We start from the raw sequence: 22,289 nt of genomic DNA, 5'->3' as shown, positions 1-22,289 counted from the left end.
GTTTTGAAAAACATTAATCACTCTAGTTCTCACTTATCAAGGGTGTGAAAATTTATCTCTGAGGAATTGCAACCGTCAGTGTGTTGGAAAGACAGCCATATTACTATCCTACCCCAGTTCTTATCATCTTTGACCTTCATGGATTCACGGTTTTGAAAGTATGCATCACTCATTCATTCATTTATTCCTTCAAAATGTACTGAGCCCTGATTATGTACCAGGCATTGTCTGAGGCACTAAGGATCACATGGAGAATGTCATAGTAGTTACTGCCCACCAGCCTGGCAGTGGTGCAGGGATGAGATTGCAGAGCAGTGCTGTGAGTGTTTTGATGAGTGACTGGGGGGATGCCATAGGAGGACTGGAAAGGGGCACCTAACACAGACCCAGAGTGTCAGGGATGGTTTCCTGCAGGAAGTGACATCTGATCTGAGACTCAAAGATAGACTGCATGTGGGAGTAAAGCCTGGAAGAAAATGGTCCCCATGGAGAGAATAATGCAAATGCCAGAGGTAAGAAGAGACCAAGGGAGGTTTGGGGAACAACAAGAAGTTTAGTAGAACTGGCCTGTGCAGTTCTGGAGAAGAGGCAGCGCTCACGTTTAAAGGGTTTTGTGTGCCATAAAGTTACATGCCTGTGCAGCATTAGTTTTGGTCTCAATTCAAATGGGTCCTCTCTGTGGTCTGACATCCTTCTGCTTCCCTGTTAGCTCTTCTCCCTTTAATTATGTGGATACCTTATACCTTCACATTTCCATCTTCAGCCAAAAAAGTGGAAATAATCCAAAAATGTCCATCAACTGATAAATGGATAAAAGAATTGTGGTATATCCATACAATGACATATTATTTGGCTATAAAAATGTCTGAAGTATGTATTTGTACTACAACATGGATGAGCCTTGAAATCATTATGACAAGTGAAAGAAGCCAGCATAAAGACCACACTTTGTATGATTCCATTTATATGAAATGTCCAGAACAGGCAAATGCATATAGACAGAAAGTAGGTGAGTCATTGCTGGGGTCTGGGGGAAGAGGGGACGGACGGGACAGTGATTACTTAAAGGGTACAGGGATTCTTTTGGGGGTGATGGTTGCACAACTTGGTGAATATTCTAAAAGCCACTGGATTGTACACTTTAAAAGGGTGAATTCTATGGTATGTAAATTATATCTCTATAAAAAAACAAGGTAGAGGTGTAGATGAAACACATTTGGCAATATATTGATAATTGTTGAACCTAGGTGATGGATAAGAGGGTTATATTATATTATTCTTTCTTTAGAAAACAAAACAAAACCCCCCTTCTTTGTCACCCACCTTTCTCCTTGCATTTAGAAAATTTCATGTCACAATGAAAACAGAAATCAAGAGATAACTTACTCAGCTTGTGGTCACCAAACCTTAACATTTGCTTACAGCCATTCCTCATTCTTTCATTTCTGTTTTTTGTGTTTTTTTTTAAACATTTTTATTGGAGTATAATTGCTTTACAATGGTGTGTTAGTTTCTGCTTTATAACAAAGTGAATCAGCTATACATATACATATATATATATATCCCCATATCTCTTCCCTCTTGACAAATGCTTTGCACAAACATTATTCTAGGAGGTAGGGATACAGAAAAAACAGAAGAGGCCTAGCTCCCATCCTCAGGACATCCCCATCCAGTAGGAAAGCCAGATATCTAAGGAGTAATTCCAAACAAGCAAGAAGCAGGAAGGAAGAAGCAGTAGAGACCTAAACTAGATGAGGAATCAGGAAAGGTTTCTTGGAAGAAGTGATGTTTAAAGTAAAAATCCAAGGGCGGGTAGATAACCTCTCAGTAGGTTAAGGGGTTGGCTGGAAATCAAGTTATCAGTGAGAGAAGAGCATGTGTGAATGTCTTGAGGCAAGAAAGAGCATGGCGGCTCTGAGGGATGGAAAGAAGTGGAGGGTGGCTGGAGGGTGGAGGGTGGAAGGGCAAGGACGGAAAGAGGAGGTAGCACAGGTAGGCAGGGGCGAGATCTCACAGGGCCTCTAGAGAAATCCAAAAATTGTCATTAGTGCTCTGATCAGGCTCCAGAGGGATGAACAGCTCACAAGAAATTGTCAGCTGGCTGAAGAGCCGTCAGATCAGGCCAAGTCCCTTCCACAGACCCATTCCCCCTAGTGTTCCTTGGTTACACAAAACCTCCAACTGGATGTACTAAACTTTAAACCAAGTGTACATACAGAATTTCAGAAAGCATGTTATAAATAGCTGAGTACAGTGTGAAATGGTACCGTCACTGCTTCACGGCCAGTTCTTCCATCTATGCGTGCAGCAAATGAAGGTCACGGGAAGAATCAAGAACTCACTGTTCTTTCCCTCAACAATGGCTCGGGCACACGCAAAGGGGTCTCTGCTGGGGACGATAACCCCTGTGCCTGGTTACCTTCTGTTATTTATTGCCAAAGATAACAGGACGTAATGGTAGGTATGGGACGGAAGGAAAACCAGACGGACGGTGAACCCAGAACAAGAGAGGTGTCTGTCAGAGAAGGATGCTGATGGACGTAGCTCTGCTCTTACCGGCTGAGGAGGGGGATCCGGCACCACACCAACTGCAGTGATTCCGGCCACTCCTGGGAAACACCATGCTCTCCTTAGTGAAGCTCCCTTGAACCTCAAGGCCACTTGTCACAGGTCCTGTTTGACCCCTTCAGTAACCAGCTGTGCATGCTGCTCTTCCAGCTGTGCCGTCCCTGTGCGCCTCTGGTCACACACTGCTGTGTGTACAGACTTGGGGTGATGCTGTCACACACATGATGCCCATCTATGAGGGTTACGCATGCTCTATGTTATCCTGTTTCTGGACCGAGCTAGCTCGTACTGGGAAGAATATTTCTAAAGGTTGTGAGAAAAAGATGTTACAGCTTCACTACCACAGCAGAAATTGTACATGACATCAAGGAGACGAGGTGCTACCCCAACCTGGTTGTCAGACAGGAGGTAGTGCTGCTTACTGTCCTCCCTGGAGAAGAGAACTGATGTCAGCTGAGGCTCTCCAGCCGTGGGAGGCTCTTAGATCCGGGAGCTCTTTCCAGCCATTCTTCTTCGGCATGGAATCCTGGCATTCATGGGAATGCTTCCAATTCAACCTAAAGATATGATGCTGATATTGGAAAGGACCTATATGCTAACACAATGTGCACCGTGTGGTCTGGTGGGATCCCCAAGTATCTTGGTGTTAGTGACTTTAGAACATGAATAGATGCACAGCCCTGGAACCAACCACAATGACAATTAAGATGATCACTCCTCGGAGTGCAAATATGGTATCTGGCTACTCCAGCTGATGTGGACTAGCAAGCAGGGCTCTGACGAGTCCGGCATTGGCCACTGCAAATACTTTTTTTTTTTTTTTTTTTTTGCGGTACACAGCCCTCTCACTGTTGTGGCCTCTCCCGTTGTGGAGCACAGGCTCCGGACGCACAGGCTCAGCGGCCATGGCTCACGGGCCGAGCCGCTCTGCGGCATGTGGGATCCTCCCGGACCAGGGCACCAACCTGCGTCCCCTGCATCGGCAGGCGGACTCTCAACCACTGCGCCACCAGGGAAGCACTACCTGGAATTTTTTATTGCCTGAACTGGGTCATCTCCCCAGGATCCCCTATAGGATGTTACTCTGGCAAGGTGCACAGACTGTGAGCTTCCTCCTACACGTCTATCAATGTCAGTTGGCAACTTAAATGAACCAGACAAGTAGGAGAAGTGGCAATAAAGCTGAAATTCAACATCAGAGGAGTAGATGGTAGGAGTATCATAAACACTTTACATGGTTATTATTGAGCTAAGTGTAAGGTAGGTGTAAAATATATATAATTTAAAATTGTTTCCTTACTTTATCTGCTTGTATTTAAAACTCACATACTATCACAATTTCTCTTATTAAGCAATCTATCCTAAGAATGGTTTCTCTGACAATTTGATTGATGTGATGTCTAAAGAGAATGGGTTTGTATAAATCCTTAGAAAACTGTAGACGAAGAAGCTCTTTTTATTTTCTTGAAGATATTTTCAACTTTCTTTCTCTCCCTCTAGATAGTGAGGGGAGGGGATTTGGGTGGCAGACTTTGAAAGGATAAAGAAGATGTGGCAATATATACAATGGAATATTACTCAGCCATAAAAAGAAACGAAATTGAGTTATTTGTAGTGAGGCGGATGGACCTAGAGTCTGTCATACAGAGTGAAGTAAGGCAGAAAGAGAAAGACAAATACCGTATGCTAACACATATATATGGAATCTAAGGGAAAAAAATGTCATGAAGAACCTAGGGGTAAGACGGGAATAAAGACACAGACCTACTAGAGAATGGACTTGAGGATATGGGGAGGGGGAAGGGTAAGCTGTGACAAAGTGAGAGAGTGGCATGGACATATATACACTACCAAACGTAAAATAGATAGCTAGTGGGAAGCAGCCGCATAGCACAGGGAGATCAGCTCAGTGCTTTGTGACCACCTAGAGGGGTGGGATAGGGAGGGTGGGAGGGAGGGAGACGCAAGAGAGAAGTGATATGGGAACATATGTATATGTATAACTGATTCACTTTGTTATAAAGCAGAAACTAACACACCATTGTAAAGCAATTATACTCCAATAAAGATGTTAAAAAAAAATTAACCAAATAACCATATAACTACGACTGGTTTTTAACTTCCTAGATGGAAATGAACAGGTGACTGCAGTAGTGTATCACCGAGGGGCTGACCCAAGTCTTGGGAATCAGAGAAGGTCTCCCTGAGAAAGACATTTCAGCTACTACCTGAAGGCTGCGTAGGATTTGTAACTAATAATTATGGGTGATGTGACTGAGGAGAGATGGGGTTTGGATGGTGGTGTGGGGCAGGTGAAAGCTTTGAAGCTGGAAGGAATGTATAGCTCTTGACCATCAGTGAGAAGGTCACCGTGGCTGTAATAAGCAAAGGGGGAAGAGGAGGAGGATAAGGCCAGAGAGGTCGGTGGGGTCACGTAACGCAGGTCCCCAAAGCCATGTAAAGGAATTTTGGACTTTATCCCTAGAAGCAATGGGAAGTCATCCACATTCTCTGAGCAAGGGAGTGGCATGATCATATGTATTTTTAAAAAAGAGCTGAGGGGTCCTCCATGCAGATGGGGTGGCAGTGGGGGAAATGCCAGCTCTAAGCAGTGGTTCAGGAGAGGGATGACTGGAGCTTGGACCATGGTGTTGGCGGTGGAGAGGGAGCAAAGTGTATGGATTCTAACAGTGCTTCAGAGGTGAAGCTAGAAACTGCCGGATGATTCTCTGTAATAGGCCCAAGAGAGGTGGGCTGAAGGGGTTCCATAGATTTCTGGCATGAATAACTGGATGGGTGGCAATGCCAAGGGGATACAGGTTTGGGGGTGTGATTGGGAAAGCAGGCGCCGCATGAATTTGGTGTGCAGTTGCTAAGTGTGAGAAGCTTGTGAGCAGACCTCAGGAGAGAGCTCCGAGCTGGAGATCTGAGGTGGAGGTAGTTGTAAACATAGAGTGGATGGATTTATCCAGGGAGAAGAGGTACTAAGAAAAGAGGACCTAGGTTACAAGGGTAGATTTCAAGTTAAGTATTCTTGCCACAAAAAAATAATAAACAAAAAGAGAAAAAGACTGTGTGCTGAACTCCAAAGAACTCCAGCACTGAGGTTTGGGTAGGGTGGGAAGAGCCAGCAAATGATGCCGAGAGAGTTTTTTACGTTCTCTGCGAAGTTAAAGACTAGGCCGTCTGCTGAGAGAGGACAGGGGACAGTGAGGAGGGGGATGGGCAGAGCTGGCTGGAGAAACACAAAGTAAAATTGCCAATAGCATCAAAGGCACAGGCAGCATCCAAACGGCGATTCCGGAAGACGGCAGGGAAACGAAGTAGGAGTGTTGGGGTGGATGGAGGCTAGGGATGTTGAGTGAGGAGTGGGGGAAAGGTCATAAGCGCATATAAAATGGTCTTGGTGAGGGGCCTGGTTACTAGCCTATGGGGAATTCTAGTTCTTCATGTATACCCAGGATGTCTGAGAACCAGCTCTTCGGGGTAAGAGAAGATGAAACTCAGAATAATAAACACTGGGAACTGAGATGGATGATACACAAAAACCTTTTCTGTCCAGATGCTGATCTAAGACACTGATTCAACCAGCACCCAAATGGACGCTCTGAGGAGTCCTGTGCAAGCCACACTCTTACTCGGCAAGTCCTCAACTGTCTAGATAGGCTTCTCCTCCTCAGAGGATAAGAAAACAGTAACTACCACTACACAAAGTGTTTGTAGAAACAAACAGATTAGAATAATGGGAAAGCAATGACATTCTCAAATCTCAGGGGAAAAGCCGAGCTTGGGGAATAACTTAGCACATGAAGCATAAGAAATTTTCAGGGGCTTCCCTGGTGTCACAGTGCTTGAGAATCTGCCTGCCAATGCAGGGGACACGGATTCGAGTCCTGGTCTGGGAAGATCCCACATGCCACGGAGCAACTGGGCCCATGAGCCACAACTACTGAGCCTGCGCGTCTGGAGCCTGTGCTCCCCAACAAGAGAGGCTGCGATAGTGAGAGGCCCACGCACTGCGATGAAGAGTGGCCCCCGCTCGCTGCAACTAGAGAAAGCCCGCTCACAGAAATGAAGACCCAACACAGCCAAAAATAAATAAAAAAACAAAAAACAAAAAACAAAACCCTCACTCACTTTAAAAAAAAAAAAAGAAAATTTCAGAACACTCTTTAGCATTCTTAATAGGTAGCAAGGAGACACAAACCCCACCAAGCTGGACCAAAATCCTTAAGAAGAGCTGAGGATAAAATGAAAATAAGGATGGTGGGGAAAAGAGGAAGAGAGAGAAATGAGACCTTTTCACAGAGACTTGGACACTCAGGATTTTTATCGCCTGGGAGGAAGGAAAGATACTATCATTTCTTGAGTGACCCACGTGCTCAATAATCTATTATCTCTAGTGGGAGATAATGTGCAGGCATTACCTCCCATTTTAGAGGTGGTAAAAATGAGGCTAAGAGAGAATAAGTAATTTGCTCAAAGCCCTTAGGAAGAGGGGATCTGAACAAGGACTGTCTGACTTCAAGGATATGGACCTCTACCTGCCAGAGTAGCATGACAGGTTAATGAGTGAAGAAACATGCAGAAAGGGGCTCATTCAGGCTCCCTAAGGACTGAGTATTCTTAGCATAAACAAAGATCAACAACAATGGATACTGTACTGAGTGCCAGTCACGTGGCAGGCATTTTGTACCCATTTTTCTGATTCTCACAGCAATGCTGCCTAAGTATCATCATCCTCTTTTTTTTCAGATGGGGAAACAGGTCCACAGAAACTACGTGACTTGCTCAAGGGTATGGGTTGTCTATTGTTATTGTAATACATTACCACAGGCTCTGTGGCTTGAAACCACACAAATTTATCTTCTAATTCTGTAGGTTAGAAATCCGACACAGGTCTCACGGGACTAACATCAAGATGTCGGTGGGGATGCATGCCTTTCTGGAGGCTCTGGAGGAAAATCTGTTTCCTTGACTTTCGTAGCTTCTAAAGACAGCCCACACTCCTTAGTTCATAGCTTCTTACTCCATCTTCAAAGCCAGCAAATGTCGTTTGAGTCCTTTTCACAGCATGTCTGTCTGACTGTTCTCCCAGTCATGTCACTCTCTGACCACAGCTGGGAAAGGGTCTCTCCTTTTAAGATTAGATTGGGCCCCCTTGGATAATGCAGGCTAATCTCCTCAGGTCAATATCTTTAATGGAATCACATCTGCAAAGTCTCTTTTGCCATGTGAGGCGACATAGTCACAGGTTCCGGGGATTAGGATGTGGACATCTTTGGGTATCATTACTCTGCCTATCACACACCGAAGTTAAAAAGTATTAAAGGGGTTTGAGTCTGGAGTTTAATTTGGATTTGATCTAAATTAAATAGGAAATACAGTTGATTCTATCTTCAAAATATTTTCAGAATCCTACTATTTCTCACACTGCCATTTCTACCACCTTGGTCCAAATCACATCATCTCCCTCCAAAATGACTTCTATAGCTTCTTAACTGTTCTCTTGTTCCATCCTTGCCCCTATCTGTTCTTAACACAGTAGCCAAAGTGAATTTTTAAAAACGTCTAAGATCATGTCAATTCTCTGTTCAGAACTTTCCAGTGACTCTCAGTTCCATTCTGAGTTAAGGACACAGTCCTTACAACGGCCTATGAGGTCCTACATGACCCTCCCTCCACCCCAAGAGTCTCTGTTCACTCTCCCTCTTGCTCTGCTCGAACACACTGGCTTTCTGCTTTCCTTGAACACCAGGATTATCGCTGGAGCCTTGAGCGGGAGGGGACTCGACATTTTCATGCAGCCCTCCACTCCAGTACCTTGATGTAGAAGGGGAGGGTAAATCCTGATTCTGGGATGTCTCTTCTCCATCCAGGAAGTGAAATGGGAGGATGAATATCTTCTGCCTTCATTGCCCATAGTTGTACAAGTGGTTGCCACTGCTCCTCTGGCTAATACCAAATTCCCACTGATTCAGGCTGTGAGGCTTGTGCATGGGGTACATAGGCAGGAGGTTTGTAGGGGGTCTCTGAAGGGCTTCTCCACTTGCAGACGTTGTGGGAGCCTGGCTGGCTCCAGCTTGCCCTCTTCAACACCCCCTGGCTCCTGCCCACAGCGGAACCTTCTAGTTTTTTGCCCCTGGGAAACCCTTGTCCAGGGTCTGGCTTTCTTGAGTGGATAGTTCAAGCCCAGCAACCTCCCTTGATGTCACACCAGATCCACAAGAAACGTACCCATCTATCTGTGCCACTTACGATGGTAGGATCTAGGCTGCTCCACAGCTACCCCTCCCTCCCCACTGCCATATCCTTCCAATGCCCTTTTCTTTGCTCAGGTAGGAAGCATAAGGAAGGTTAACAAGTCAGATTCCTAAATTAGATTCCTGTCTCACCCTGGATATTTACCAGGGCTTCTTTTGGAGCCTCTCACAACTAACTGGCTTTGGCGAGTGTGGGGAGGCACTTCCTTTCCCAGTAGCTCCCCTAGACCCCAAACCCAAGAATGCAAAAACCCTCTCCCGCTTCCCCAGCCAGGCTGAGGAAGGAGGGTGGGGAGGATGGGCATGGCAAAGAGTGTGGATGGCTTTGGGGATGGGTGAGGAAGCAGGGTCCTCTGGCTGTCTCTTATAAGACCCAAGAAAGGTATCTCTCTTCAGAATGGGAGGCACTTAGCACGTCACTCTTTCAGTTTGGTTCCAGTTTTCCGATGCCAGGAAATTAGGAAAACTTTCACACACTATCCCAGATGTAAATGTCAACAGAGTAGGCAGTTATGGTCGAGTGAAAGATTCAAGTTGACCAGAAGAAAATGCTGGTCATCTGTTGGCCAGATCTGTTTAACTGGTGAAGAAACATCCAATTAAACAGGAGTTTAATGTGGTCCAAAATTTAATTTTCTCAGTGAAGCAGGTGCAAATTTTATGCAAAAAATTTTTACTCCTTCATGGCTTAATATTCTTTCCAAGACTTCTTAATTAGAGTACACTCTTAGTTTTATTTTTAAGGATTTTTTCTCTACTTTAAAAATAATGTATGTTTCCAGCACAAATTTGAGGAAATATAGAAACGTTTCAATAAGAAAACAAAAAAAAATCTGCAATTGCACGGCATAATCAAGTTTGGTGGTGATAAAATTCTGATTTTGGACAATTTAAGTTTATATCATAAAAGAAAGATCACACTTCACTATGATTTTACTCTGTTTTATTTTCTAGGTTGGAAAGTTGTACAATGGACACATTTGGGGCAGTAGGATTTGGAGTGTGGAATTTATCAAAAACAACTAGGGCCCCGAGACAACAGAAATTTCTATTTTGCTTTATATAAGCTCACTGCAGTGATAAGAAATGTTTATCCATGAGAAGACACTCCCAGGGCCCATCTTCTCCACTTCACTGATGCCTCCTTGCTTTTGACTGTGCCCTGCGTCTAGTGGTCAGCATGTACTATGCACGGCCCCTTAGATCTCAGGTGGGCTCTGGCTGAAGGAGAACCACTGTGGGAGGGGGCGATGGCCAGAGGCAGCAAGAAGACTCCTCAGCACGCAGGAGACCCACTGTTGAATCCCTGGGGATGTAACTTTCCTGGGATCTGCAGTGGTTTCCTCTTTGTGTGCCCTGCAGATTGAAAAGCAGGGCTGCAGCAGCAGCAATACTGCCGGGAGACAAGGATGTGAGGTGCTGGGGAGGAGGCGCCACATCCAAGGAACAGATTGGCCACCAGGAGTCCTGCACCAGGTGGAGGGAGGACGTCTGCTCTTGTAGAATTTGTCAACTGGAGGGCGACAACAGTCAGCATCCCGTGATCTTAAAGTTCACTTATTTACTCAGCCCCATCCTTCAAGATTTCCTGATGATCCTTTTTTTTTTTTTTTGCTGTACGTGGGCGTCTCACTGTTGTGGCCTCTCCCGTTGCGGAGCACAGGCTCCGGATGTGCAGGCTAAGCGGCCATGGCTCACGGGCCCAGCCGCTCCGCGGCATGTGGGACCTTCCCGGACCGAGGCACGAACCCGTGTCCCCCGCATCGGCAGGCGGACTCTCAACCACTGCCCCACCAGGGAAGCCCCTGATGATCCTTTTAAACTTAAAAACAAATTTGTATTTTTATATCCTTTATTGTTTTGGATTCTTAGAGTGAAGAGTGTATAAGTGAGCAAGAATGAATGAAGGAAGAGAAAGGACTTGTAGCATCGAAACCAAAATTCTCAGACCCTTGAGAAGAAAACATGTGCTCCTGCTACTTTGCTGAGGAGCTTCTTGGAACTGCAAATGTAGAAATAATAATAAAAATAGCAAATACAGAAACTTCTACTGTCTGCCAGGCATAGCTCTGTGGGCTCTACATAGAGTGACTGAGTCCTCACCACCACCCCATGAGGTACATACTATCCCTGTCCCTATTTTATGTCCGAATAAGTTAAAGCCCAGAAAGGTTAAGTGTGGGAGTGGGAATTCAAACCCAGGAAGTGGCCTTAACGATTAGACCTGGCTGCTTCTGATGTATTGCTTCAAAACAAAAACTAAAAACTCACTTCACTTGTTCACCCATAGAGTTACCCTTCACACAGTAAGAAGGGGTAGAGAATATATGGTTCACTGTATAGACTCTGCAGCCACACCCCAGGGCTTGCACTATACAGTCCATCCTTGAACGACATGGGTTTGAACTGCGATGGTCCACTTAGATGCCGATTTTTTTTTCAGTAAATACTTACGACACTACCACATGATCTGAGAGTGGTTGACTCCACGGATGTGGAGCCTCAGATATGAAGGAATTGCAGATACAGAGGAACCATGTATATGGAGCTGACTGTAAAATTATCCTCGGATTTTCCGCTGCGGCGAGGGTCAGCACCCCTAAGCCCCACGTTGTTCAAGGGTCAACTGTAGCTCTGGCAACAACAAAAAATAGTGTCTTCTCCTTGGGCAAGCCATATCATCTCTCTAAGCTTCAGTGTCCTTATCCGTAAAATGAGCCAGATAATGCTTATCTCAAAGTGTTATTTGGGGAACTAAATACGGTAATATTTAAAATCGCTTTTGGCACAGCAGTTGAAAAAATGGTACTCAGTACAATTCCTGATAATTACTGTTGCATTAGAAACCAAGGGGACTTCTGTGTTGTGTCCTGCATAGGAGAATATGGATCATTCTCACTCATTAGGGGGAAATGTCACAAATAAGGTACAGAGAAATGCGCCGAGGAGTGATGGTGGAGGGGAGGTGTACAGAAAGGGAGTTAAGAGCCCACCATCAATGGTCAGGGGATATTTGTGTCCCAGACCCCTGGGTAAGTGGAAAGACAGGTGGAGGTGGGCAAGGGAAGGGTCTGGGATAACTTCAGATGCTGAGCTTGGGTCGGACTGAGATGGGGGCTGGGAAGTGGAGCCACCGAGCGTGGGAGCTCAGTGGGCTCCAGTCCATGAGGGAAAGCTCCGGTGTCCCTCGCTTTCTCAACTCTCGTGACCCAAACCTAGGAAGACAGCAGATTCAGACGGCTAGGGGGACTTGTGAAAATGGGCAGCAAGCTAGAATCAGAGCCAAGCAGACAAGCAGGCTGGCCAGCAGCCTCGGAGGTATAGATTCAGCTCAACCACACAGAGGATTTTAAGGGAGATCTACTTTATAATTAGCCTGTGACAAGAGGAATGCTTTCTTACATTTTGGCATAAGGTTCTGGAATGTCCAGAACAACGCTGGTATGTGGTATGGTAAAGATTTCACATCCTGAACCTTTTGCTGTTGTGTCACTGGTACGTCGTATCTGAGATAGTCTGGAAGGGAGTAAAACCCAGTACTTTTTGGATAACAATTAAAATCCCTGGGTTTGTGAAGGGCATTGTTTAGCTCTTGGCATAGCTATGAACGCCGAGGGCAGAACACCAAAGGAAAAAGTCGACTTTGAAAGCTTTCTCAGAACATAGCTGGGAGAATTCGCTGGTTAATGCAGATACGTGTCCAAACAAGCACTGGTTTGCTCAGGGAGGGTGCAGAGCTGGCAGGCTGCCCTTGGCACAGAGAGCGTGAGTAATGCTTCATTTTAATGAGGGATCTTGGGGGTCTACAATGAAGACTATGTGGTATTTCCCACGTGTCTCTTTGGAATGTGGACTGATTGCACCCACAGTGGAAGAAAAGCCATCAGAAAGTATGTAGTTCCTAAAATCTCTGGGGCTCTACAAGAGTCAGATAATTTAATGGCATAGAAATGAATTCACAGAAATACACCCAGAGTTCCCAGAGTAAAAGTCCTCCCTTCCCACAGGTAAGTGAATACAAGTGCAAAGTAATGAGACTGTGTTCTGGGGGGAGAGGTGGGACGGGCATTTTATTTTTATTTTTTAAATTTATTATTTATTTATTTATTTATTTATTTATTATTTTTGGCTGCTTTGGGTCTTCGTTGCTGCGTGTGGGCTTTCTCTATTTGTGGTGAGTGGGGGCTACTCTTGTTGCGGAGCACGGGCTCTAGGTTTGCAGGCTTCAGTAGTTGTGGCACCCGGGCTCAGGAATTGTGGCTCGTGGGCTCTAGAGCACAGGTTCAGTAGTCGTGGCGCATGGGCTTAGTTGCTCCGTGGCATATGGGATCTTCCTGGATGAGGGCTTGAACCTGTGTCCCCTGCATTGGCAGGCGGATTCTTAACCACTGCACCACCAGGGAAGCCTGGGCATTTGATTTTTAAACTAAATCTATAGGCAGTTCCAGACGTGTTGTAAACATTGTAGCAACCCTGGAATAACTGTTAGCTTTCCTACCTGACTCTTCTGAAAGATAAGAGTCATTTGAACATCAAGTTCTTATGTATAAAGCACATGCATTCATTTTTAAGATATAATTTCACAGTCACACTTCACCTGTGAGCCCGGATCATTTGAATTTTTTCTTTCAGAGAAAGCCAATACTTAATGTTTTGGGTAGAAAAAAAAAATCTAAAAAGTCACTAGGAAAACAAACGTTCCCCAGTCCTCGTGAACAGTCGGTGACTCATCAATGAAGTGGCAGATGGAATTGAACATGACCGCATGTTTGTTCTGGGGTCTGTAGCCTGGATGTCCCCTTAGATCCAGCCACAGGGTGTGGCTTCCTAAAAGCAAATTCCCTTTTTGTTCAGATTTGGAGCATTATGTGATCATTCAGGCAAAGTATGTGAAGTACTGTACTGACCTTTATTTTATATCTCTGGACTGGCTGGAGCAAAACGCTCCACAGGGACTGGACCTCCCAAAGTGCTCCAGGATTTTGGTGGCATTAAGTGCAGTCCTGGGTTTGGAAGAACGTGATTCAGTCCTAAAGACTTAAAGGAGGTGATGGTGACCCAGAACTCAGGACAAGAGAGTCCCAAGAGGCAGAAATGCTGAGGGGAGAGACCTTTTCTCTGTATGCTAATATATCAAAGAGCACTTGGAATTATACAGAGAAATAAGAAATTATCTTAAGATAAGTAATTTTGAAATGTTAAAACATGGTTAGAACTGAAATTAAAGTGAAGTAAACTCAACAGGCAAAAATTATTTTATCAGATAAATTTGGCACCTCACACTTGGGGCTTATTCATGCCCAAGAGACAAAGTAGAGATTTCCTGCTATTTATTTACCCCAATTTTTCAAAACAAAACCATTAAATGCATGCTATATGTAATAGCGAATTCTGGAAAAGGTTTTAAACTGACTCAGGAAAATGTACATTTTCACTTGTTTCACTTAGAGGATAGAAGTCACTCCTCTAAGAGGTCATTTCTTCTGTCCTCATTTGCATTTGCTGCAACTCCCTCACTCCCAAAAAAAGCAACAACAACAAAAAATCCCAAGCAAAAAAGCCCTTTAGCAATAAAACTGATGTCCAAGAAAAACATTTAGTTTGAAAAAGAGTTGAAAAATGTAGCCTTGGAAGAACCACTGCTTACATGGAATTGTTCAACAAATTCCTGTTGTGTGAGGTTTGGCATATACTTTCTAAAAATATAAGCATCTGGGGAAATGAGACAAAGCCCAGGTCTTGGACCAAATGAGGCACGCAGTGTGAATCTGTTAGTGATTATATCCATAATGAAATATGTGCCCAAATTTAGCAGTGCAAAATCTAATACAATAAGAAAGCCCAGCAGGCACTGTCCTTACCATAATATATAGCCAACAGAGAAGGTACATATGGCGGCCAGTCCGCTGCTCCTGCTGGGATACGCATGGTGTGATGTCCTCATCTCGATTAATATAAAGGGCAAAACCGTCGTGTGCTGAAAAAGAACAGAGACCAGGTGACACAGGTTCTTATCATCACCCCTAATTAGCTATTTGTCTTCAGTAGGAGAGTGGCTAGTGTAAATTTCTAGCAGAAGCGCCACAGCAGAGAGCAGTATCTTCTCCCTCCTCACCCTAGGAGGTAGAATGGACGTGAACACACGCAGTCCATCAATTGCTCCCCTTCTTTTTCTTCTGTATCTTAATTTTTGAAGTTGTATTTTGTTTATGCCCGTTACAGGAAATTATAGAAAGATATATAGGGAAAAAAGTTGGAACATAAGAAAGGAATAAAAATTACGACTGTTAATATTTTGCTATACGTTCTTTTCCCTCACTCTTTGTTCATATTATTTATACACAGTTAAGAAGTGAAGATCATACTGTGCATGCAGTTTTGTTTGGGATTACAGCATGAGACTTTTTGATATGCAATTATAGAAATACTTCTAGAATATAAACGCTGACCAGAGCTGCTTAAAACTCCATTTTATAGATGTACCAACATTTATTTGTTTATTTATTTATTTTTGGCCGAGCAGCTTGTGGGATCTTAGTTCCCCTATCAGGGGTTGGACCTGGGCCCCAGCAGTGAAAGTGCCGAGTCCTAATCACTGGACCACCAGGGAATTCCCTGACCAACATTTATTTAACTGATTCTTATTCCTGGACATTAAGTAGTAAAAGATTTTCAATTTTTAATTTATTAAAAATATCATGATGAATATATTTTGTAGAAGTCTTTGAATGTTAAACTACTTTTAAAATTTATTTTTAATTTTTTAATTGAAGTATTGATGAGTTACAATATTATATTAGTGTCAGGTGTACAACATAGTGATTTAAATTATTTTCGTATAGTCAAAGGCTATGAAGATTTTAAGGCTGTTGATACATAATGCCAAATTATGTGTGAGCCAGCAGCAGGTTGGAAGATAAAGCCAAATTAGCTTCCAGAAAGGATGCCAGCAGTGCATGGATTTAGATACTATGTTGGAAGATAGACTCCAAAGAAGTTGCGTGGAACATTTCCATTTGTTTCTTGAACCCAGTGGCCACTCCAGATACTCAGTTCAGCAGGGCAGAGTGGGATAAAACTTATCCCCTCCGTATGGTATGGAGAAAGTCAAGTACTCTTGACATTGAAATTTGGTGGACAGATATAAGGGAAAAAGAGCTTCTTAGGTAAAACTGGCTCAGGACATAGATTTACCTTCCAGCATTGGAAAGTTTCCCAAGAGTAAGAAGATGGTGGAACTGAGAACTGAACCACCAGCAAGTTTGGATTCTGTTAAGGATACTCCTTAACGGCCATGGAAGAAGCTTTGTCCCGCTCTTGCTGTATAGTTTGCATATTCAAGGAAACGGCAGGAAATTGAATGTTATGGTTTTCAAACTCTAATAAGTATTGCAGCAAAATGGAACCAGGTGACAGGTAGGCCTTGGCAGGAAAAGACACGGTGAGGATATCAAAATGAACATCTTTGGAGCAACTTGTTGTTTATATTCATAGAAAAAATAGGATATTGTAAGAAATAATAAGACACTGGAACTTCTTTGCTTTAAATTTCTCCTCTACGTAACTGTTCTGACTGCCAGTACGTGGTAATTAGACTATGGTTTGCCTAGAATGTCAGGTGGGTGATTCCACAGTTGGGCAGCTTTATATTTCCTTATCCTTTGCTTCTCTGTTATTGTTTTAAAACAGTATAATTAGCTCTGAAGGGGACCACACAAAATGTACATGTGTGTTAAAACAGAGACAGTATGTATTTTAAAGATCTATTTTATTGGTTTTTTTCACTATAATCTAGTCACCTCAGATAACATTGGCCTGGAATTTCACCAACAATTTGAGATGCCAACAACAGTTTTACAATAGTGTATTTATGTAAAATTCAAATATATAGTTAGCACTAAGGCCAAGACTTATCGAATCAATCGTAGAAGAAAAATACCTGCAAATGAAACGTTTACACTGAAGATAATGCTGACTCTAATAGCCTGTGTGGGTTGTAGAATGATGATGTTATTTTTGACTCATTAATATTAAAAAATATCTAAGCTCTATCTCTTCCTCCATTGCTCCAAACTGAGTAAAAATTCACTAATTTTTCTATAAAGTTATATAAGTTCAAATAACTAATCTGAATATTCTTATCCAGTTATCCAGTTAACTTTATTTTACCTAGCCTACTTGCTAATCATCAGATGTCATACCTGGAAAGCTTAGGATGTGCTTTGGTGATGCCAGGCCAAAAAAAAAATCTCTTTGAAAGATGAAAATCTCTCCAGATCACTCCATTTCTGGCATCGTCACCACTAAAAAGGAGCTACTTGTTCCATAAGTGAGGACAAAAGATCTTTTGGTGGCTAGCTGTGCCTATGTCAGTCTGGCCAGCAGTAAATGTTATATGAGGCTAACAGTTTATCATGAAGAATTTTCAGGCACTGAAGAATGTGTATCTGCCTTTCTAAAAATTTATAATGCAAATTATGTTTACTGATAAACAGTATATATTAACGAAGGTAAAAATAGTGCAAAATATTTATAGCAAATATGTTTCCCTGAAGGTAGCTGAAGTTTTATGAACTAAAAAAAAAAAAAAAAAAAAAAATCAGTAAAAAAATCTACAGGGCCTCCCTGGTGGCGCAGTGGTTGAGAGTCCGCCTGCCGATGCAGGGGATACGGGTTCGTGCCCCGGTCTGGGAGGATCCCATATGCCGCGGAGCGGCTGGGCCCGTGAGCCATGGCTGCTGAGCCTGCGCATCCGGAGCCTGTGCTCCGCAACGGGAGAGGCCACAACAGTGAGAGGCCCGCGTACCACAAAAAAAAAAAAAAAAAAAAAATCTACAAAAGGTCTTGCTGAATCTCTAAGTAACCTTTGGTAGCTAATTGTGACTCAAAATCTGTAGCAGCAAGAGGGATAATTATTTTAGAACTAGGAGTACAAGAAATTCAGTTCTAATCCACTCCCAGGCAACACTCTGCTTCAATGACTTAAGAACCAGCAAGGAAATATTCAACTCCATGTAAGACCATCAGCTGGACAAGAATGGTAAGCTTATGTTTTGTTCACTGTGGTATTTGTAGCACTTAAAAAAGAGCCTGGCACATAGGAGGGGCTCAATAAATATTGGTGGAGATAATTTAATCTTCAAAACCATATCTTAAGTGGGCGTTACCAACTCCATCCTGGGGATGAGATAATAAGGACTCATAAAAGGTAATTGTCTTGCCCAAGATCACAGAGCTATTAAGTCTGGAGAGGGTTCAAGACCAGTTCCGTCTGTCTCCAAATTCCATGCTCTGTTTTCCATATTAGAGTTATGTCTTTAAAAGATATCAGAGTTAAATAATCTTTGACTCAAAAAACCTGTGGGAGTGCACGACTGAAGATCACTTACAATGTCTCTCAACAGACAAGAACTATTTTTTGGTTGAGCCTCAAAATAAACAAAAAGATTTTCACTGTGAAAAACATATTTTACTAAATGAGTTCTATCCTGTGGCATATAGCATTCTGAATAATATTATATGGAGGAAGGGACCCACAAATGCAAAGTGCCTACTAAAGTCAAAAGTCCTAACACAGTCCTGTCACATGCTACTTGATTTAAAAAAAAATTTTTTTTTTGGGCTTCCCTGGTGGCACAGTGGTTGAGAGTTCGCTTGCCGATGCAGGGGATACGGGTTCGTGCCCCGGTCCGGGAAGATCCCACATGCCGCTGAACAGCTGGGCCCGTGAGCCATGGCCGCTGAGCCTGCGCGTCCGGAGCCTGTGCTCCACAACAGGAGAGGCCACAACAGTGAGAGGCCCGCGTAGGGCAAAAAAAAATTATTTTCTTAGTCAATTCACATTTTTTCTTAAATAAATATATTTAAAGGAAAACTTATGAGATTTATAAACTCTCATAAATGGAACACATTAAGAAAGATAACCACAAATACAATGAAAACTAATTGATCTTAATAAATGTTTGATAGACATGTTTGCCTGTTTGATTCTGAGGCCTGCTAAATAGGGATGTTAGTCAGTATTAGAGGGGCATTAAAGACATACTAGAATGCAATACAGACTCCTAAATGAAATCAGAAGGACTGAAAGATAATTGAGGGAGAACTACCTTTTCACCAGGTGACTCAATACCATTTAATGCCAGGCCCCTGTACCACATAGATTATCTCACATACAATCAGAGACACACTTAGGCACTGGAACAGATTATCTGTAAATTGTAGCTGTACCTTCTAAATGCTAAATTATTTGATTTATGAACAGGTGTTCTTTTGCCAGAAAAATGGAAAGATAGATGAGTAGGAAGTTTAGGTATTGATGGAGGAACTTAATGGTATTTAACAAGATTAAAGAAATGAATTTACATGACACAAGAAGGATCTAGACTTGCTATGGGGAAAAACATTTTCATTATCTGTGATGGCATTCAGTAGCCTATAAACTAAAGGGAAGTTTTATACTAAACTTTGCTGTGCAATAAATAGAAGGATAAAAATATATGCTGTGTGATAGTACAGATTCAGGCAAGTGGAGCGGATGAATTAGGGGAGCACTCGAGATTACTTTAGAGCTCTAGCATCTGTGGCTGCAGTCAGAGTGTACAACACAAAAAATATTAAACGAGATTTGAGGACTCTGTTCACCTGTCATTTCTCTGGTCTTTCTCCTTCTCTCCAAAGTATTTTGTTTTTTAAATAGAAGAGTACTGCTACCATACCATATGAACAAAGATTAAAAATTGTTTCAGTGAACAGTGGGATACATGTATCTTTTTGAATAGCCAGGACATGGAAGCAACCTAAATGTCCATCAATGGAGGAATGGATAAAGAAGATATGGTACATATATACAATGGAATATTACTCAGCCATAAAAAAGAACAAAATAATGCCATTTGCAGCCTCATGGATGGGCCTAGAGATTGTCATACTTAGTGAAATAAGTCAGACAGAGAAAGACAAATATCATACGATATCGCTTATATGTGGGATCTAAAAAAATGGCACAAATGAACCTATTTACAAAACAGAAATAGAGTCACAGATGTAGAAAACAAACTTATGGTTACCACGGGGGAAGGGAGGAGGGATAAATTGGGAGATTGGGACTGACATATACACACTACTGTATATTAAATAGATAACTAATAAGAACCTACTGTATAGCACAGGGAACTCTATTCAATATCCTGTAATGATCTATATAGGAATAGAATCTAAAAAAGAGTTGATATATGTACATGGATAACTGACTCACTTTGCTGTACAGCAGAAACTAACACAACATTGTAAATCAACTATTTGCCAATAAAAATGAATTTTAAAAAAAGACAAAAAGAATTGTTTCTTCCTTGGAAGCAAAAGCAGCTTTTGAACATGAGGTGTGCCAGACCAGCCCCTGCCTACCTGGATAATGAGAGAGTTGGCAACCCCATATCCACTTATTTGCATCTGTAGAGTACAGGCAGACCTCTGGGAATGTCCTCAAAGTAATGGATGCATCAAATCGCCAGGTGAGCTTCTTAAAAATGAGATTGTTGGGCCTAGCTCCTGCGGCATTTGATTTACTGGATTCTGGTGGAGTAGTGCTCATGGTGGTCCCCATGATGGTAGACCACAGTTCTTGCCTTTATGGTTGTCAGGATATCTAGTTTTCCTTATATCCTATGACAACTTTTTTTTTTTTAATTTTTATTTATTTATGGCTGTGTTGGGTCTTCGTTTCCATGCGAGGGCTTTCTCCAGTTGTGGCAAGTGGTGGCCACTCTTCATAGCGGTGTGCGGGCGTCTCACTATCGTGGTCTCTCTTGACGTGCAGGCTCAGTAATTGTGGCTCATGGGCCCAGTTGCTCCGCAGCATGTGGGATCTTCCCAGACCAGGGCTCGAACCCGTGTCCCCTGCATTGGCAGGCAGACTCTCAACCACTGTGCCACCAGGGAAGCCCTTATCCTATGACAACTTTTGATCGTAAATAAAAAGTTGAAGGATGGCTGTGTGCATGTGTGTGTGTGTGTGTGTGTGTACACGTTCAGAGCACCTGCATTCTTGTGGGTACTTGGCTGCAGGCAGGGCTAGAGGTGTGACCAGACTTGCCAGGGAGGATGCAGTGAGGGAGAGTCCTTATGATGTCCTAACAATTGACAGGTATATCATAAATAAAAATAATATGGAAAACTGCTCTAGGATACAGAAAGGTAAAATTAATAATTCTTATTAATTCCATATTGTAACATGAATATTTTGTTCCTTTGCTCCTCCCAGCCCTTAACCACCTCTAGAGTAAACGGGGATTAAAATAGAAATTTTTGTGCTGTAATAAAGAAGGAATTTCCAAGTTTGAAGATAAAGCCCATCGTGTTAGCAAAATGTGTTCTAAAACGATAGGAAGGGTGACATGAGAAAGATTGGCCAAAAAAAAAAAAAAAAAAATCACAAAACACTAACTGATGCTAACCTTTGCAAATCTTCCAGGCTCTCCAAAGAAGGCAAACGTTTGATGAACGCAGGGAAAAGCAGCGTTGGGTGGGGCATGAGCAGAGCTGGGGTGGGGCTTCCCCTGGAGCAAGCATAACTTCAGAGTCAGTGGATGTGAGGATATGGCAATGTCATCCCAGGAAGCTTGGAAATAAAGCTGATGCAGGCTCTAAAAAACCTACATTTTTAACTCTGAAACCCTGACCAAATGTTTTATCCTGCCACCAGAAACTGTCATTATTAATTCTACTGATGGGTCAGCTCAGGATTCACCACCTTCCCTCACTCTCTTCACAGTAGGGATATTTTAGTGCTTTGAGTGACAGAAAACTGCCCGTTTTTAACCTCAGTAGTTTCCAGTCTCCAGGAGTCAAATGGAACTTTCCCGCGTCACAGGCCTCCCTCTCCTAAGGGCTGAGGTGCTGGTTTTTTTTTTTTTTTTTTTGCGGTAGGCGGGCCTCTCACTGTTGTGGCCTCTCCCCTTGCGGAGCACAGGCTCCGGACGCGCAGGCTCAGCGCCATGGCTCACGGGCCTAGCCGCTCTGCGGCATGTGGGATCTTCCCAGACCGGGGCACGAACCCGTGTCCCCTGCATCGGCAGGCGGACTCTTAACCACTGCGCCACCAGGGAAGCCCAGAGGTGCTGGTTTTAATGCGGTGATGCCGGTACAATATGACACAGAATCTCCCCAGAAACTGTCAGAGCCTTTTAAATTGTGCCTTTCCTGTGTGGTGTTGGATACCCATTCCTGCTGGCTGTCAAATCGGTCTGAGATGCACTTACACGGGCATCTCAGAATGACGTTAGAAAAGTGACCCAGGGTCAGAAACTTAGATTCAGGTGGAACCAATATTTATTAAGCGCCAATATGTTCCAGGCATTTCCAGAATGCTTTATGGACTCATCCAGTTCTAACATTAGCCCCGACAGCTCTTAGGATATGGTTTTAATAATTAGGCCCAATAAACAAAATAGTGCC

General features: G+C 43.1%; 1 protein-coding gene across 5 annotated transcripts in view; it reads right to left on the bottom strand.

Moving 5' to 3' along the window:
* Nucleotides 1–22,289, bottom strand: part of AIG1 (androgen induced 1) — a 233,646-nt gene that overhangs the window by 26,012 nt on the left and 185,345 nt on the right. For 4 of the 5 annotated variants that reach the window (XM_079716303.1, XM_079716302.1, XM_079716304.1 and 1 more), the window contains one exon: nt 14,696–14,811. The exons of the other annotated variant lie outside the window; for it this stretch is intronic. In XM_079716303.1, coding sequence (XP_079572429.1) covers nt 14,696–14,811 — 116 coding nt within the window. The remainder of the gene's footprint in view (nt 1–14,695; nt 14,812–22,289) is intronic. 5 annotated transcript variants of the gene reach the window in all.

This window comes from Hyperoodon ampullatus, assembly GCF_949752795.1.
Source record: "Hyperoodon ampullatus genome assembly, chromosome: 12".
In the NCBI taxonomy this organism is placed as follows: Eukaryota; Metazoa; Chordata; class Mammalia; order Artiodactyla; family Ziphiidae; genus Hyperoodon; species Hyperoodon ampullatus.
The sequence above is the reverse complement of the archived record's forward strand: the minus strand, read 5'-3'. Positions and strand labels throughout refer to the sequence as shown.